The sequence below is a fragment of the Phocoena sinus genome, chromosome 7 (assembly GCF_008692025.1).
Source record: "Phocoena sinus isolate mPhoSin1 chromosome 7, mPhoSin1.pri, whole genome shotgun sequence".
NCBI lineage: Eukaryota > Metazoa > Chordata > Mammalia > Artiodactyla > Phocoenidae > Phocoena > Phocoena sinus.
Window position 1 is genome coordinate 29,687,222 of NC_045769.1, and position 19,082 is coordinate 29,706,303.

The 19,082-nt window shown below is 38.0% G+C and overlaps 1 protein-coding gene across 1 annotated transcript in view; it reads left to right on the top strand.

The window, feature by feature from the left end:
- The window catches only part of DYTN (dystrotelin), a 50,924-nt gene extending 34,146 nt beyond the window's left edge, over positions 1-16,778 (top strand). Inside the window, exons 10-12 of the mRNA XM_032636648.1 lie at positions 7,173-7,332; positions 9,833-10,340; positions 16,675-16,778. Of these exons, the coding sequence (XP_032492539.1) occupies positions 7,173-7,332; positions 9,833-10,340; positions 16,675-16,778 (772 nt within the window). The remainder of the gene's footprint in view (positions 1-7,172; positions 7,333-9,832; positions 10,341-16,674) is intronic.
- Positions 16,779-19,082: the final 2,304 nt, after the last annotated feature.

A 19,082-nucleotide genomic window follows, 5' to 3' on the forward strand; every position in this document is an offset into this window, starting at 1 on the left:
ACACACATCTGCACTTAGAACCCCTAGTATCTGACCTGGACAAGATGACCTGGGGGATTTTCTGTAGTCATCCCTGAACTTCTCTGCATTCTCATTTTTAGATTATCAAGAAGGAGGGAAACGGAATTTTTGTTCCTATTATTGGCTATTTAGCTCTATATCAACTAAGTAGTTGGAAAAGAGCACAGAGGAAAAAGTTGAACTACTTTATTGCTATTTTGGGATATTAAATTGACTAGCTGATTTGACATTTTCTAAAAAGACTCTCCTCAATGTCATACCTGATCATTAAAAATTATTACAACCTCTCATAAAAGTCTACTTTTATAACAGGCACTCCATTCAGTACAATAGATCTGAAGCACCAAGGTATGTAAGTCCAACTAGACCAGTAGAAACAGCAGCCACAGAGGCCTTCAAACAAATACCTCAAAGAGTATCTCTGGCTCAACAAACCAACGGCAGTAGCACACATCATCAGGTGAGTCCGAAGGGGAAAAGAACAATTAAGGCACAGTTAACGGATAAAGTTTAGCTTTGAGGGGGCTCTTCCCAAGTCTACATCCTAAAGGGAAGCTGTATTCAATTTTGATATTTTTAAATTACTCCAGTGTCCATAGATACTAAGTCTCTGCCCGAAACTTCTAAATATAGCTTACTTACAGACAAGGCTTTCTTCTGCCCACAATACCTTAACTTGACTCTTCACTGTCTAAGATTCAATGTAATTAAAAAGTAGGGAAAATTAGTTCATCTGTACATAAAGAAAATGTTCAGGAATTTTCAAAGGGAAGAGATAAGAGAGGAAAGTGAAAGAAACATAAGAGGGAAGAAACTTTTTAAAAAAATCTCAGTGAAATTTTTTTCATCAAAGGAATTAGAAATGCTTCTTTTTTTTTTTTTTTTTTAAGCGTACAGTCTGCAACTCCTTTATCATGTTTTCAATCAGTTGTTGACTTGCCCTCCCACGTGCAACTCCACTTGTAGGTGTCCCTTCATCAGTACAGTCAGATCCTAAGGGAGGTCTTCAAAATATGATCATCTGTGATGTTTTTCAATCATCAAAGAGAAATTCGAGTTCTCATACTGCAGTTGCTCCTGGTAGAAGTGTGAAGAGGAGCGTAAGTCTTGTGACCACCCAGGAATGAGCAGCCTATGCACTGCCTCTGGGTGAGGTTTTTCAGGTCTGTGTGCGTTTTCATCAGCAGCTCATGCAGCTGCACCACTCAGACACCCCTCACTGCACATCCAAGAACGCCTCTGGCTGGAGTGCCGGCCAGAGAGCAGGAGTTACATGTGTGGGGACAAATGAAGAGCTGCTCCATTTCCTGCTTCGAATAAAAGAAGAAAAAAAGCCATTTTCACAATGAGACAGGTTGTTTCACTTTAACATTGCTTCGTTCTGAGGCAAGAAATTTAAAAGAGGTTTTGCTTTCCCTCCTTTATTTCACTTTCTTTTTACTCCCTGTCACCTCTTTCTCATTTTTAAAGTTGCTACAGGCTATCTTTTGTATGTAATACGTTTCTTTCTTTGATTCAAAAGAAAAACGTTTTTAATTATACAAATAAGACCTGAATCTGTTTGCCTTAAAGAAAATTAAAATACTACAGATAAGGGTAAAGTCCTTTTCAGCCCTAATTCCCAGCCCACATCTGGTCCCGAGTTTTCCAGAGGTAATCTCTTTGGGGTATATCTTTGCAGACCTTATACTATGCATCCAAATATTCAAATATTCGTACATGTGTGTGCCCAAAGAAGGCAAATTGTTAGTATCTATTAAACTTAAAACCTGGGAACCTTGCACATGTATGCACAAGGAGGCATGTATCACTTTGCTCATTGCTTATAATTCTGAAAAGTTGAAAATAGCTTAGTGTCTTTCCATTGCAAATGACTAAATAAACCATGGTATCTATTCTCTGGATATACCACGGTAGGTCCATATGTGCTAACCTGAAATGCTTCTCAGTTGCATAACGATATGTACCGTATGATAACATTGATATTAATGATGTAAAGCTCACTGATTCAAAGTGATCTATGCTAGGCATGTAGAAACTGTTTGAATATTTGAATGAAGAGGCAGAGAGGCACCGGTCACTCAGAAGGGCCACAAAGAGCACGTAACAACCAGAGAATGTGACTTCAAGTCTGTAGCTCACTTTTTCTCCCTTCCCTACTCTCTTCCTCTTGTAGGCTGTTCCCATGGAAGAATGTTCTCAAGGTGGCCAGTCCCTCTTCAGATCATTTGTAGGGAGGAGAAAAGGCCACAGAGTAAAGCCACAGCTGCTTATAAATGTAGAGTAATGAAATCCAACCTCCCATTCAGAGGAGTGGGTGCCACGGGCTGGTACATGGTGCCCCAGGAGCCTGAGCCAGGCTGGGTCAAGTCAGGACTTGCTTTTGGGGTGCAACTCAGGAGCCAGACTGTGATTTGAGAGATACGGTTTGGTGAGAAAATCCTAGATGAGAACTGAGCTGAGCATTATTAACTCAAAGAGACTTGGTGAATGCAAAGAGTAGTGATGAGTCCCAGTACACAAGCAATGGAAAGATAAGAAACTCAGTAGAAGGTGGAAGGTAGAAGTGAAAGATTTCTTGAGCCAAGAGAAATAAAATAACCCAACTGCTTTTTGCAGATGCCTTTAGAGAAGGAGACGTTCTGAGCAGCAGCGTAACTCGGGCAAAATTTTTTTTTTTTTTTTTTTTTTTTGCGTTACGCGGGCCTCTCACTGTCGTGGCCTCTCCCGTTGCGGAGCACAGGCTCCGGACGCCCAGGCTCAGCGGCCAAGGCTCACGGGCCCAGCCGCTCCGCAGCATGTGGGATCTTCCCAGACCGGGGCACAAACCTGTGTCCCCTGCATCGGCAGGCGGACTCTCAACCACTGTCCCACCAGGGAAGCCCACCAGTCACTTTTTGAAAAAGAAATTTTTTTGAAATATCATTATCATGTTATTATGAATTTTTAGGAATATGGGTTAAATTCAACCCCAAAACTTATTTTCTCTGTTTCTCGCTTCTCTAGACCATAGTCAGCATTAGGAATGAACTGTGGAGGACTCACGAATCCATTAATGCTCTCCATAGGGACAGAAGGTAGGAACCATGTGTGGACAAATACTAACAGCAGAGACACATCAATAGCATTTTGCTTCTCTTTTAGAGGAAGAAATTCTACAAAGTTTTTACAGTGCTCTTTTTTTCTCTTTAATTTGGAAGACATTCCTTAAACAGAGAAATGCTATGATTCCAGTATGAAGGTAAAATGGGGCTTTGACTCTATTTGAGTAGTTAAGTATAACTAAAACCACCCAGATAATTACATTAAGTTTGGGGTTTTGATTGAGTGATTTTATTCCTTGAAATTTGGGTAAGCATTTTCAGTGAAGTATTGTGTATGTCTTGTGTGTGTCTTATGGCTTCTAAAATAAATCAGTACATTTCTCCAACAGTATCTAACTTTCTCGAAGATTTACTATGCTGGCTGGAAACTGTCTACCATCTTATTGTGTCTCAAAGGACTAATTATTCCTTTAAAAAAATTATTTATTTATTTGGCTGTGCCAGGTCTTAGTTGCAGCAAGCGGGATCTTTAGTTGTGGTATGCAGGATCTTTTAGTTGCAACATGCAGGATCTAGTTCCCTGACCAGGGATGGAACCCAGGCCCTCTGCATTGGGAGCGTGGAGTCTTAACCACTGGACCACCAGGCAGGGAAGTCCCAGGACTAATCATCCCTTGAGTTCCTGTATCATGTTGTCATTCCTTTAGAAGACAAAATTCCTGGCTCCTCAATAAGAAGGTCCCCCTGAGGGAAGACCTTTGTTTGCAAGCACAATGCTTGGTATCTAGTAGGTGCTCAATAAATTAATGAGTAAATTATATTAATAAATACGTATTAAAATAAAAATAGGTCATCAATAAATTTACTGAGCATCTAATATATATGTGTATGTATGTATGTATGTATATATATATATATATATGATGAGATGTGCTTCACAATGCAAAGGTATGAAAGATAATGAACATTTTAAAATTTTGTGGTAACTCATGAAAAGAAGCTTAATAACACTTTTAAAGTAATCTAATAATAATTTAAATGTTAAAAATAATTTTGATCTTTTTCATGGTATAAGAAAAATAAATTAGAAATAAAATTAAGGAAAATAATATAGGAATAAAAAGGCAATTTTGAAACTTAAAATGTAGACATAAAAAGGAAAGTTTGAAATTTAATTCTTTAAAACTTAATTCTTAAAATAATTACTTCAAACAATTATTTTAAACTAGATGATTTCCTTTTATATAATTCATACCCACTACATACACCATTGGTCTCCTAGTAAGATATTTATCAACACAAAGAATACCAGTGTGAGCCTGATTAGTGAGTAAAATCTATGTGAAGGCTTTATCCCTGTTCCTGTCTGCCCCATTATTTTTATCAATGATCTGGATAAAATAGTAGAGAGCATGCATCCAAATGTGTGTGACATGATACCAAAAGGCATAGATAATAAGCTAAATGACAGTCTTGAATCACTAAGATATCAGTCTGGAATGGTGGGACAATTAATAAAGACCAAATTTTAAAAGATTAAATGCAAATCCTACAATTATAGGCCCAGGTTCACAACAAATAGCGTGGAGAGACCTGAGATATATAGTCAACTGTAAGTTCAGTAACAGCCCACAATTTGTCACTGATGATTTAAAAAGCAATGCAGTCTCAGACTACATTACAAGAAAGAGTATCATTCAATGATTAGTTATCTATTTATTACTCTATGCTAGGTGCTGATCAAGAAAAGTAATGTCCCACTGCTCTGTGTGCGGTTAACTCGCCTGGTGAATTAACTTGCCTTTGTGTTTATTTGAAGACCTGGTACATGGGAGATTCAAGCTCCTTAGCTCCAAGAAGCAGAACTGCATGTAAAGATGTAAAAGTTTGGAAAGACAGATTTCAGATCATTTGAAAGGAATTATTTCTCAAATAATCTAAACCGTTTTGTTAACAGTGGATATTTACCTTGAAAGTATGGGGCTCCCAGTTGCTGGAAATATTGGCATTGGGTAAATCATGTTCACTGGAGACTCTCCGAGGATTTCTCCACTAAAACAAACAAACAAACAAAAAATAGAGTAGAAAAGAGCTGCACTTCTCATAGGGCTTTCCCTACTTTCACCTGGATTGTGGAAGGATGGGAACGCATGTCTTCTAGATGTTCAAACATGGTGGATGGGCCAGAAAGGAGGAAGGGGATGTGGGTGATAGACAGCATGGGAGAAAGATAAACTGATGTCACTACTGGTCATAACAAGCACAGCACTCTAAGTGTAGAAAATACTGTCTAGAGAGGCCTTCTGAGAATGTTTCTTTGTTGTCTGCTATATAAAATCCCTGGGCTGACTCCTTTCTGAAAAGTCCATCATAAAGAAGTGCTTGAAACTCCAATTACAATCAAGGATTTTAGAATCAGACTCCTTTTTCACCTGTGTGGCTGCCTGGAAGTTTGAGAGCCATCTTTTAGAGATGCCTGCTTTGGATAGGAGCCCCAGCTAAATTTCAAGACCTCTCCAAGATCTGGGGCAATTAAGAATTTCAAAGGCTCTAACATTGAGAAATGTTGTTGCATTTCCTACCAGGGAGCCCATTTCTACAACTTCCACAAATATGACCACAGCACTGGTCAAAGAATAAGACTGTACTTTAGAAAGCCAATTTTCACTGTATACATACACTGTAACAGGAACTAGTTTAGGCCTGGGCCTGGGGATATGGCAAGAAGCAAAACAGAAAAAAAGTTGCCAGAATAAAGAGACAATAAACAATTAGTAATAGAGTAAGTAAGATATAAGTAAAATAACAAGTAAAACAGGTAGTATGTCATATAAAGTGACTGTGTAGAAGTCTGAAGGCTCAAGACTAACTCAAAATCTAAGATCACATCATGTTCTGTAGCAATTAGACATGGCAAAAATCCATGGAGACAAGGAGATGGGAAGGACTAGGGAAGGAGATGGGAGGTGATGGAGGCGAGGTTAGGAGTTCTGGTTTGCAGTTTCAAGTAGAGCAGTGAGGGAGAGCCTCACTGAGAGTATGATAGTGACCAAAGACTTAAAGATGAGGGGATGAGCTGGGCAAGAACCTGGGGGAAGGAGGCATTGGGGGCCAAAAGAGCCAACTCTGAGGGGAGAACATGCCCAGTGTGTTCGAAGAGTTGCCAGAAGCTCTGTGTGGCTGAAGAAGAGACAGTGAGTAAAAGAAAGCAGAGATGAGGTCAGGGAGGGAAGCGGAGGGTCTTGGCCATTTTGTTCAGCTTTGGCTGCCTCTATAAGAACTTTGGTTTATTCTAAATAAGGAGGGGAACGTTGGAGGGCTTTGAGCAGAGGAGTAACATGGTCTGATTTATGGGTTTTCTTTGTGGTTCTTTTCTTTAAATTTTTAAAGAGATTTTTTTTTTGGATGTGGACCGTTTTTAAAGTCTTTATTGAATTTGTTACAATATTGCTTGTTTTATGTTTTGGTTTTTTGGCCACGAGGCACGTGGGATCTTAGCTCCCTGACCAGGGATCGAACCCGTATCCCCTGCATAGGAAGGCGAAGTTTTAACCACTGGACCTCCAGGGAAGTCCCCTGCCTTATGTTTTAAAAGAATTACCCTGACTACTTGGTTCATTCTGAAACCAGTGAACAACTAGACTTAGGAAGAGAAACCAAGACCCACAATTCACAAATTGCATCATTGTTCCCTCCCTGTGGTCTTGGTCGGGCTTTAGGTATTTAGCCATGACATGTATGCTATCATTCTAAATGGAGTGTTTCTGGACAAAAGGATAATGAATAAAGTCAATATTCGCATTTAAGGAGTTGCTGAAGGTATGCTGTCAAAAGTAATGCATAACATGCATGATGAGTTTTTGAAAACACCTCTAAAACCAATGAAATTCTTGGGGGAATTGTGTATGTAATAGACACGAAGGACAGCTGTACATGGTGAACAAACAGTTTAAAGCAGGATTGATCAATGTTAGGTAATAGTCGAGGCGCAGGCTACTCCGGCATCTTCTCCCAGAGAGGACCCAGGGTACATCTCGCTAGGGCTCTTGCATCTTGCTGTGCTGATCTCTTGCCCTTCCAACCCACTCAGACCTGTCCTCTTTGCAGGCTCCTTAAAAAACAGTTAAACCAATACAAAGACAAGCTGCAAGCCATATATGCCTGCCAGGAAGAAAAGAGTTGCAGATTTGAAACAAAGATTCACGAACTCACAACCAACCAGGACAGTCTGTGGACGAAGCTACAGCTAATGGGACAGAATCTACAGGTATAGAATGTGGGAGACACTGGCCATCTGGGCCGTCTGAAAGTCTGACCTAGAATCTTCTGGCTGAGGGTCGGCTGCAGCCTGAGGCTTTGCACCTCACTCTGATCGGCCTCTTCCCTTTCCCTCTTCTCTCCATACCCTGACCAACTCCCCTTTTCATCAGCCAGACGATATCTTCCACTTTTGCGAAGGAAGTGCCATTGGGAGAGAACAGCATCGGTACCATTTAGAAACAATAGACCTGGGGCAAAGAGGTTCTTTATAGCATTGAGCCTTAAACCTTTAGTCTCAGCATCCCTTTTAGAGACTTACAATTTTTTGAGGATCCCAAGGAGCTTCTGTGGGTTATATCTATTGCTGTTTACCCTAATCAAAATTAAAACTGATAAGTGGTTTTAAAATAAATTTATTAACTAATTTGAAAATGCAAATAATAAATCCATTATATATGGAACATTTTAAAATAGTAATTATATATATTTATATATATTTAATGAGAAGACTGGCATTGTTTTACGTGTTTTACAAATCTCTTTAATGGCTGGCTTCAGAAAAGACAGCTGCATTTTTCCTAACTGCTTCAGCATTTGATCTGTTGCAAGATGTTCTGGCTGAAGAATATGAAAACATATGGCCTCACACAGATTTGCAGTTGAAAAAAAGAGGAGTATTTTAATAGCCTTTTCAGATAATTGGAGACCTTCTTTGATACTACACCAAAACATGATAAATGATTGTTTTTTAAAGGATGGTTGCAATATTGAATCTGAAACCATATCTCTTTCGCACCGTGTTTCATTAAAATACAATATTCTGTTTTGCTTTTTGAATGAATCTTCTATCCAGGCATGATTTTATACCATCATACACTGGTCATTTGGAAGTTCACCAAGCTATGCCGAACTTCCTAATGCTCACCCATTTTTACATTTAATGTAAAAATCATTAAAAAATCATATTCATTAATACTACCATGAATCTCATCAGAAAAGTCTTTAAGAATTGGAAAGCAAGCAAGCTCATGGTAGTGGATGCAAGTTTTCCAAAATTCTAATTTTTGCTTAAAAGCTCAACTGTTAAAATTGGCAACACATATCATTGTTTTCCTTACTGTCACGGTCTCACTTCATTTTTGAAAAAATGTTTGCCAAATAACCGTCTAATTCTTTTGCACAAGAGGCAACTTTTATATTTCAGTAAACATAAGAAGTGTTTTATGCATACTTCCCATTTCATCACATATAATATTAAGAAGACATGTGCTACTAAGAAAAATAAGAATTTTTGCTACACCTTCAGGAATAGTCTTTTTTTTCTTTTTTATTGAAGTATAATTGATTTACAATGTTGTGTTTCAGGTGTACAGCAAAGTGATTCAGTTATACATAAATACATATATTCTTTTTCAGATTCTTTTCCATATAGTTTATTATGAGACATTGAATATAGTTCCCTGTGCTATACAGTAGGCCCTTGCTGTTTCTCTATTTTATTTACAGTCGTGTGTATCTCCTAATTTATCCCTCCCCCCACTTCCCCTTTGGTAACCATAAGATTGTCTTCTATGTCTGTGCGTCTGTTTCTGTTTTGTAAATAAGTTCATTTGTATCATTTTTTTTTAGATTCCACATATAAATGATGTCATATGACATTTGTCTTCCTCTGACTTCACTTAGCCTAATCATCCCTAGGTCCATCCATGTTGCTGCAAATGGCATTATTTCATTCTTTTGATGGCTGAGTAATATTCCGTTGTGTATATATACCACATCTTCTTTACCCATTCATCTGCATCAAGGATATTCTTAAGAGGAGCTGCCTTTTCTTTTAACTGCAAGTGCACGATGGTAAGAATACCATCACTACTAGCACTGCTTGGTGATGCTGCCTTGATGTGCGGTAAACACCAACAACTTTAGCTTTACTTACTCTTGATTTTGCACCATCAGTGCAAATGTCAACACAATGAAGAGGCAAATAACCTCTAAGTGTTATTGTGAAAATGATTTTGACCTCATGGACCCCTGAAAGGGTCTCGGGGACCTCCAGGAGTCTGTGGACCACACTTTGAGGGCTGTGCTTTGTAGAGAGCACACCCCCCCCCAGATTTTATTCCTATGGCTTATTATGAAACCCCTCACAACATACCTACCTAAATGGATCATTATGAATGTTTTATTGTAATACTTTTTAGCTATCAATCCAAGATATCCTGACATTTCCAGATATTCCTTATGATATTTTTAGAACCTGAGCTTTCAGAACCTAGCATTTTCCCAAATTCCTTGTGATTATTCTCTATGATGTTTTAGAATCTGAGCTGTTCTACCTTTAGGTTGACATTGAATTAACAGCATAAAATAAAATTAACAGCAATGTATCTAGAGACAAAAAAGAAAATCTTGCATTAAAATTTCCTATTGGAATATTAAAATTTAATGCATAATGAAAAAGTAAGATAAATGTTCATTTCTTCATAAATAAAGTTTTCTTTACCCAGGCAGTGTTGCAGCCCCTTCATCCTTCATCTTCCTGGCAAAATATGGTTGCCAAACGTGACCATGGAAATGGTGAAGAAAGTTTTCAGAGGGGAGGAGAGTCTTCCCAGATCAAGGGTGCCACTGAGGATGGTTCAAAAGAGGAAACACTTCCTAAGTCCACTGTGACTGATGGAAGTTACCAAGGTCCAGCACATGCAGAACATGTTCTACCAAACGCAGAATCACCAGAGGCCATTTTGCAGCCAAGGTCAACGCAAAGCACCAGGACACGAAGCCAAGCACAAAAGACCTCGAAAGAAATCTTTAGTTCCCTACCCAGTTCCCAGGAAGGACTGCTGCAGGACGCCTCCCAAATTGCTCCTGCTGAAATGAACAGTCCTGCCCTGGCACGTGTGGAAAGGAAAGGGGCAGTTAACATCCAGGAGGGAAAGGATGAGCTGGAGGAAGAGGAACTGCAAGAATTGTTGTCAAAACTCATGGATGCCTTCACTCTAGAAATGCCTTCAGGTAAGATTTTACACAATCACTAGAGATAGTGATGGCCACGGAGTTAGGCTGCCTTTTAAAACACTTGATTCTATAGCTCTGTATTAGCCCTACAGCTACGATTCATCTAGTGGGTAACAGAGTTGTGAGTCTTTTGGACATTAATAATCTCTCTGAACTTGATTTCTAGTGTTGCCTAATTGATGGGGTTATTGTGAGAATTAAAAGTGATAAGCCATATGAAGTTTTAGTATAGCACCTGGCACATACCAAGAATTCAATAAATACCTATTATTTTGTTATTGCAATTGTTATTATCAATAGTACTAAAACATATATAACTGGGCAGCCTGATGTTACCATTTCTAGATAATTGATTAAGGTCTCTGTATGATTAATAATACCATCATCATCATCACCTTCATAAGTTATGTCTCATTGTTAAACCTAAAAGCTCTTTTTATTAATACTTCTTTATTATAGCTAGCCTGTTTTACAGTGACATTGTCTTACTTATAGATTATTTTGTCATCTTAATATATCTATATCTGTATCCATTTCTTTTTAAGAAAGTGTAAGATCTTTTATGTTGGTGTGATCATATAGAGACTAAAACAAGGTGATAAAACAAGGATAACATTCTCATGCGTTTCTGCATCAAAGAAGGCCTTCCCAAAATATTTCTGAGTTGGTGTATTAGATTGCTAAGACTGCCATAATGAAGTATCACAGATCGGGTGGTTTAAACAATGAAAAAAATTTTTTCTCACGCTCCTGGAGGCTGGAAGTCTGAGATCAAGGTGTCAGCAGTGTTGGTGTCTTCTGAGGCCTCTCTCCTTGGGCTGTAGATGGCTGTCTTCTCCTTGTGTTTTCATACCATTTTTCCCTCTGTGCAGGTCCCTATCCAAATTTCCTCCTCTTATAAGGACACTACTCGTACTGGTTTAGGATCCAACCACATAAACTCCATTTCATTTAATTAACTCTTTAAAGACTCTATCTCCAAATACAGTCACATTTGGAGATACTGGGAGTGGGACTTCAGTATATGAATTTGGGGAGGGAGACACAATTCAGCCCATAATAGTTGGTGAGCTATAAAATGGGAACATGATAATGTCAGTTATATATTGAACTGGGTAGAGCCAAGTCAATGAAGTAATTACTTGGTGATTATAAAAATATCTACTGTGAAGAGAGTTGGAATTATAATCCTGTATTAGAGAAAACAAGATCACAAAGATACCAGAAGCATGTTCAGGCTGCCTGAGACAAAGACTGGATGAGAACTCCCTGTGCCTGATTCTTAGGCCAACACAAGATTACACCCACTTATTTCCATCTAAACATCAGTGGGGTCATAGTGAGTATTCAAAGCAAAGTCAATATCCACTTGACCTTTTTAGGAAAATTTCACATAAAAATTTGACTTTTATTTTAGAAACTATTTTAGGATTTCACATATTCATCTCATTTTTATTTTTTGTTTCTCCAATTGAGTTTATGAAAGCTGTTGATTTTTAAAATATTGTATTGGGTCAGCCCTCACAAATGTAGTAGGCTATATTGTACATTTCAGATTCCTAATAGACTAGGTCTACTACACATATTTGGGAGACAATATCTCAGCACCGCATGCAGTTTGATACCTAAAAGATCCATGCATATTTTAAGTAACTTTATCAAGGTCTATACATATAAATGTATCTGTATCTATATATACACCCATCATTATATCATCTAAAGGGAAATCATGAAAAGGCAAAGTTTATTTTTAAATTCAGATAATGCAATAATGTATAAAGATGCAGTCAGCATTATCCAATCTTGTGGATAATATAAAAAATATATTCTCAAAAAATTTACCTCTGCTTCCATTTACGATTTAAATAGAACCATTGAGATGTTTCTGTAGGTAGTATGCATTATTATACAAAAGTGCTTATATTAGCAGGGAAGTGCATCTTTCCCTTTTTGTTATTATACTGCATTGTATACTTTGTGATAATTCAGTGAGTACTAATTGACAAGATTTGAATGTATAGTCATTTCTTTTATATCAGTTTTATTTCTTTGAGGCTTTTAAGCATAGGATCTATGTTAATCTTCATGGCTAATATCTACATTTATTAAACATTGCCATTCTTCACTCAAATATTTCTTACTAAGTTTGTATCCTTATTCAATCAGGTATTGAATATGATTCTGTTGGTAAACTCTACTTAGCCACTGGCAATATGCATTATAAAAATACACCCCGTAATTTATGCATGCTTATCAAAATCACAGCAAACATAATCAGAGACAGAAATGTGATAACCACACATATGAAGATGTGGAAAGGCAAACAAACTAAATTAAGGTATTGGTCATTTTTGTTTTATTTCTATCTCTGTTACAGATACATCAGATAACAGCAGGAAGTTTCTAATCGTTTTACTGCCCCTGTTTTTTATTTTTTAATTTGAGAATTGTTGGAAAAATTAGAAAGATCTATTGTTTGTAATATACTAAGATTTGCTCAGACTGTCAACATATTCACCCAGTGTGTGATTATCCTTGTAGCTGACTAGCTTTTTGAATTGGAGCTTTGCTAAGGAGTCAACACATTTTGGAAATTAAGATGAACTTTATATGACTTAAGACTTAATAAGACGAAAACGGCAAGCATGACGGTCAGTTTGGGGGCAGTTGTTGACATTAACTGAAGAGAGTCTTTCAATATCAAGATCTAGGATAATAGGATTTCAGGAGACCCTGAGAGCTTAATGGAAAAGAGAAAGTGTGTAGAAGGGGTTCCCCAAACCTCTTTAAATTCCACATGTTGGACTGAAAATCAGTATCAAACATTTTGTTCAAAGTTGCAGTAAAGGAATTAGATTTGAAAGAGCATCTAACACTACTTGCTTCTGTGGTGACAAAAAAAAAACAAAACTTAATGCTCTAGTCTTACTTTCTCATTAAATTATTTTCTTTCCCTTTCTGAGCGAAATTTCCTACTTACATCTCTGAAATTCTTTCCCCAGCTTCTCTTCCATCCCTCTTTGCCATCCGTTTACCACAGTAGGTTTCAAGGATGAGAAGGGAAGGTGAGGGAGTGATGATGGGATTAGCAGGGCATGGTTGAGGGTGGGGATGTGGAAGAATTATTCCTGTTCCTTTGTTTCCCACCTGCAACCATCATCTAAACTATTATTTTAAATAATCAGAAGATAAAGTTTGGACTTTAGCAGGTTATAGAAAAAGAAGGAGCAGTGCTTTAGCAACCACAGGTAAGAGAAGTTCAACACTGGATCTTTATCTCACTTATTTAGAAGGTAGACTTCTCAAATGCTGCCTGGGAATCCTAAGGATATATGCTGAACGCTTAGTGAAACTTTCTCTCTCTGATATATATATATATGTACATATATATACACACACACATATATATATGAAAAAGTAGAAGTAATTTTTCTTGATGGGAAAAGATACACAAGAGTTCCAGCATTAAGCTCCATGAAGGTAGAAAAAGATGTCTAGTTGGTTCATCCTTCATTCACTCATTCATTCAACAAATAGCCATCAAGATTTAATTATGTGCCAAGAGCTGTGCTTGATGCTGGGCATTCGTTTTGAAAGGGGTAAATTTATGTTTTTAAAACACTTTGTCATTGTGTAGAAGCGGCTTGGAGAAGGGCAGGTGGTGGCGGCTTGGACTTGGTAGATTGTCGTACGCTTATTGCTATAAGGAAAGCTGGGAAAGCTGAGATGGAGGAAGGTCAGCAAATCAAGAATTCTGTTTTGAACACATTAAGTGTGAATTGCTTGGAGACATCCAGATGGAAATAGCGGAGTGACGGTCAACATGTACAATCTGGAGCTCAAGGTCTTAGTCCAGAGTAGACATTCAATACATATTGGTTTGCTTCATTAATTATTATTGTAAGGAAGACATGGGCTCAGTATTTCAATTGCCAGAAGAGTAATCATAGAGTAGATAATCTAATACTTTTAAACCTCTATACCCATCATTCTGATAGCCTTCTCTCACATCCCAAATTCATTCAGAGACCAGATAGATTGTTAACTACATTCAAGTGAATTATTCTCCGACGTGATTTCCTCTGGACTGTTGATCTCACAGGTTTGTCTATCTAACACCTCACTAGGCCTCTGACTATATTCTATATTAATTCAGTCCCTATATGTATGGAATTCCAAGTTCATGCCAAGCAATGTGCTTGGTGTTAGGTGCATATCTTTGGCTAGTTTTAACATTTCAAGGGACTGGAGCTTAAAAATAAAACAACCAAACAAGAAAAAAAGAACAGATGTTTGAAATGAATTATTGCTTCTCTATTTCTTTGTTATACTTAAAGTTTTTATAACTGTGGGCTGAGGAATAGAATATCCTAAAATAAGTTTGCCTCTGGACAAAGTTTTTTATTCGGGCAATAAAATATTATTTATTCAAGGTCCTTGTAGTTCTGGAGCAGTGTTAGAGAATAGACATTAAAACGACATGAACCCTCTCTTATGTTCAACAGAAAACAGCACAGATGGAGCCATAATAAATCATGGAACTAAAGTGTATAACAAACTAAGCCTTTACATGTTTTTATTTCCTGTGATCTTATTTTTTTAATTATACAAACAATATTATACAGCATGCTCATTGTAAAATTAAAATGCCTAAGTGCACATGTTTTTCAAAAATGAATCCATCATCATGTCCTTCACTCCCTGTCACCTGTTTCTCAGAGGTAAAATATGTTGGCAGTTTAGTGAGTTTTTCCTTCAGACTTTTTTCTTTGCATATATGTGTCTTTACTTTCTCAACATAAGTTAGGTTGTACTTGTTTTGCTTTTTCCACTTGACAAAATATCTTAGACATTGGGCAATGTCATTTTTTAAGTGCTGCATAATATCCCAGGGTATAAATATACCATAATGTATTTATTGGTGTGTAATTCAGTGGCTCCCAATTTTTTATTATCATAAGAATGTTTTGATGAGTACTCTTATAGCATATATCTTTGTACTCATATGTAAATATCTCTGTAGGATCAATTCTTAGAAATGGAACTTTTAGCTTAAAAATTATGTGTATCCAACTTTTGGTTAATAACTGCCAAATTGTAGAGCTTTCTACAACACAATTCCTATTACAATAGGTCATAGGGGACCACTCAAACCATTAATCAGTAACTATAGAGCAGAGGTCTCAGAGCATCTTCCCTAGGCCGGCAGCATCCATATCACCTGGGAACTTATGAGAAGCACAATTTCTTGGGCCCCATCCCTGACGTATTATGGTAGTCAGAGTTCTCCAGAGCAACCGAACAAACAGGATGTATATATAGATATAGAATGAGATTCATTTAAAGGAATTGGCCCACATAATTATGGAGGCTAGCAAGTCTAAATATCAGTAGTCAGCAAGCTGGAGGCCCAGAGGAGCCAATGTGTAGTTCCAATGCAAAAGCAGGCAGGCTCGAGCCTTAGAAAGAGCTGATATTTCCTTTTGAGTCCAAAGGCAGAAGAAAACATGTCTCGCCTGGAATACAGTAAGGCAGAAGGAATTCTCTTACTCAGACTTTTTGTTCTATTCAAGCCTTCAGTTGATTGGACAAGGTCCATCCCATTAGGGAGGGCAATCTGCTTTTACTCTGTCTACCAATTCAAATGTTAACCTCATCCAGAAACACCTTCACAGACACACCAAGAATAATGTTTGAACAAATATCTGGACACCACAGTCTAATCAAATTGACACATCAAATTAACCATCATGTATTCTGAATCAGAACTCTGAGGGTGGGACCTAGCAATGTATTTTAACACTGTCCAGATGATTTTAACATACACCAGAATCTGAAAACCACTGCTCTAGACTGGGCTTTCTGGCTACTCAGATTCGTGCTTGAAGTTATGGGAAAATGCTCTTTAAGAACCCACAACTTGGGCTTCCCTGGTGGCGCAGTGGTTGAGAGTCTGCCTGCCGATGCAGGGGACACAGGTTCGCACCCCGGTCCGGGAGGATCCCATGTGCTGCCGAGCGGCTGGGCCCGTGAGCCATGGCCGCTAGGCCTGCGCGTCCGGAGCCTGTGCTCCGCAGCAGGAGAGGCCACAACAGTGAGAGGCCCGCGTACCGCAAAAAAAAAAAAAAGAACCCACAACTTGGTTGAATTAGTAATTGATCATGGTAAATGATACCCATCTCATTTGCAAGCTAGCTTAGAGAAAGGGCATTGCCATCAGGAACTGCAGAGAGATGGATTTTATTTCTTCTCTGTGCTAGAGCTTTATTAAGATCGGCTTGAGAACCTACAGGTGCTTTCTCTGAAGGACTTTCTTGTTTGTTGTTTTCAGACCTGCAATCTTCAGTAAATATGGACCTGTATTGTGGAGCTGAGCGAGTATGCAGGGCCTTCTCTGCCCTTGTTGATCAGATCACTTTGCCCAACTTGAAGTGAAAAAGAGTCCAGACTCAAAGGCCCCTTGTGGTGATGACGAAACGTGTTTTCAAAATCTGTACTAAAAGAACTAAACCTTCTACCTCTTTCTCAATAGTCTGGCATGAAGTATGAAGAAAATTTTATTTTTTAATGTCTCTACACGTGTCTTTGCTCTTCAGAGTAAAGCCCTGGGAATGAGGAGTGATAGAGGAAAATGGAAAGAAGGAGCCAAGTCAAATCCAGATGTGCTGCATTTCCAATAAAGGCCCTTTCTTTGAATACATTGGTAGTAATATTCAAGTGTGTGATCTACAGGAATTCATGCAACTAACCTCTTCCATATCTGAATTACCGAACTGATGACCTAATATTCTATCTAGATGCTCCTGCTGGAGAATAGGCTTGGCCAAGAACTAAATACACACACACACACACATATGTGCATATCAGACACGCACGTGAGTGTATGCAGATCTGGTGAGATCTGAATGAACTCTGTGGATCGTCAATCTTCCTGTTGTGTTATTGTACTATAGTTACGCAAGACGTTACTATGAAGGGAAACTGGATGAAGGGTATACAGGATGTCTCTGTATTATCTCTTACAACGTATACGAATCAGCAATTATCTCAGAATAAATTTATTTTAAAAACATGAATGTTTCTCACTAAAACCCCACATTCATTGAATCTGGCCAAAGTACTTGTGTGCCTCCATCCTCTGTATGTATGATTAGGGTATAGATGCTTAATAATGTCCAAAGTAGTAGCTAAAATCTTTTGACTGTGAGAGCACTTAGCTTCTAAGCACCATGTATGTATTAATACTAATTTAAACCTCACAACAAACCTGGTAAGTAGATATCTCTTTTTATGAGACAACTGAGGCACAGAGAGGGTCAGTAACTTGTCCAAAGTCGTTTGGTCACTACTTGACAAAGTTGAGATTCGAACCCAGCTCCTAAGCCTGTATTCTAACCACTGCTTGCACTTCCTCTAAATAAATATTGTTACGGTTCCATTGTTTCACCTGTTTTCTTGATGTGCAGTCCATATTACATTCAGAGAGGCTCTGGGCTCTTATTTATATGATCCATAATTTCTAGTAATGTTTCCAGAGTGAAATAATGTCCAACTGGGTAGGACTAAGACTAGGTTACCCCTGTTCAGTCTCATCCTAATCTTTTTGAATTTGTTTTTCAGCCTATCATGAATTTTTTATTCTGGTTTTGTTGTTCAACGTATTCACTCTCCTTCTTACTTATTCCAGCTTGTTCCTTACAAGTTTGTTAAGTATGCCCCAGAGCACTGGTCAGCAAACTACAGCCCATAGGCCAAATCTGCCCACTGCCAGTTTTGTGCAGGCTGTGAAATTATTACATTTAAAAAATAATAATTGAAAAAAATCAGATGAGGAGTAATATTTTGTAACAGTTGAAAATGACATGGAGTCAAATTTCAGTGTCCGCGAGCCAAGTTTTAAAATTGGAACACCGCCGTGCTCATGTATTTACATATTATCTACAGCTGCTTTAATTCTACAAAGACAGACCTGATTAGTTGCGCCAGAGACTGGATGGCCCACAAAGCATCAGAAAAAATTGGCAGCCCCCGTTGTGTAGTACCAAGGTGTGGGAGGAGCAAGGGGCAGGCATCTCTTCAGCGATTTATAAGAGATAATGAGTTTATATAATGGTTTTTAAGAATATGATGCAAGACATTAGAGAAAGTAGTACACAAGCAAAACCATGAGCCTCTGTAGAAATGGTAGTCAAAGAGTGGCAGCTTTTAATGTGCTTATTCTTCTAATCAAGTTAAAGCTGAGGCTGGACCGCCCCCCCCGCAGTTCCTTCCCCAGACTTGCTTCCCCTACTGTTACGATTTGGCTAATCTTCAGTTGCATCTGTGTCTTCTAATAATAACCCTTTGGATAGGATTTTTCACTTAAGGAGGGCCATAAACCTTCAGTGAAAACACTTACTGAGGTTTCCTTTGGACCTGGGAAAAGCAAGTGAAATGCTAACATATCTGAAATTCAAACTGGTTGTCAACCATCAATTATAATAGAATGATTGGAGAGATGAGCGTAATTAGAGATAAAAATAGCATTGTGTCTGAAACTCAAATATATTTGTTAATTGGACTTCTTTGCTATGAACCTCATTCAAGCCTGGTCATTTTGAGAGCAAATATTTTTATGGGTCCTTTTCTCATAATGCTGTTCATTTGATTTTTACTTTTCTTTTCAATGTAAAGTGTAACCAGTTATAATCTTAATATTTAATCCAATAGAAAATATGCTAACTGAGAAAAAATTTATAC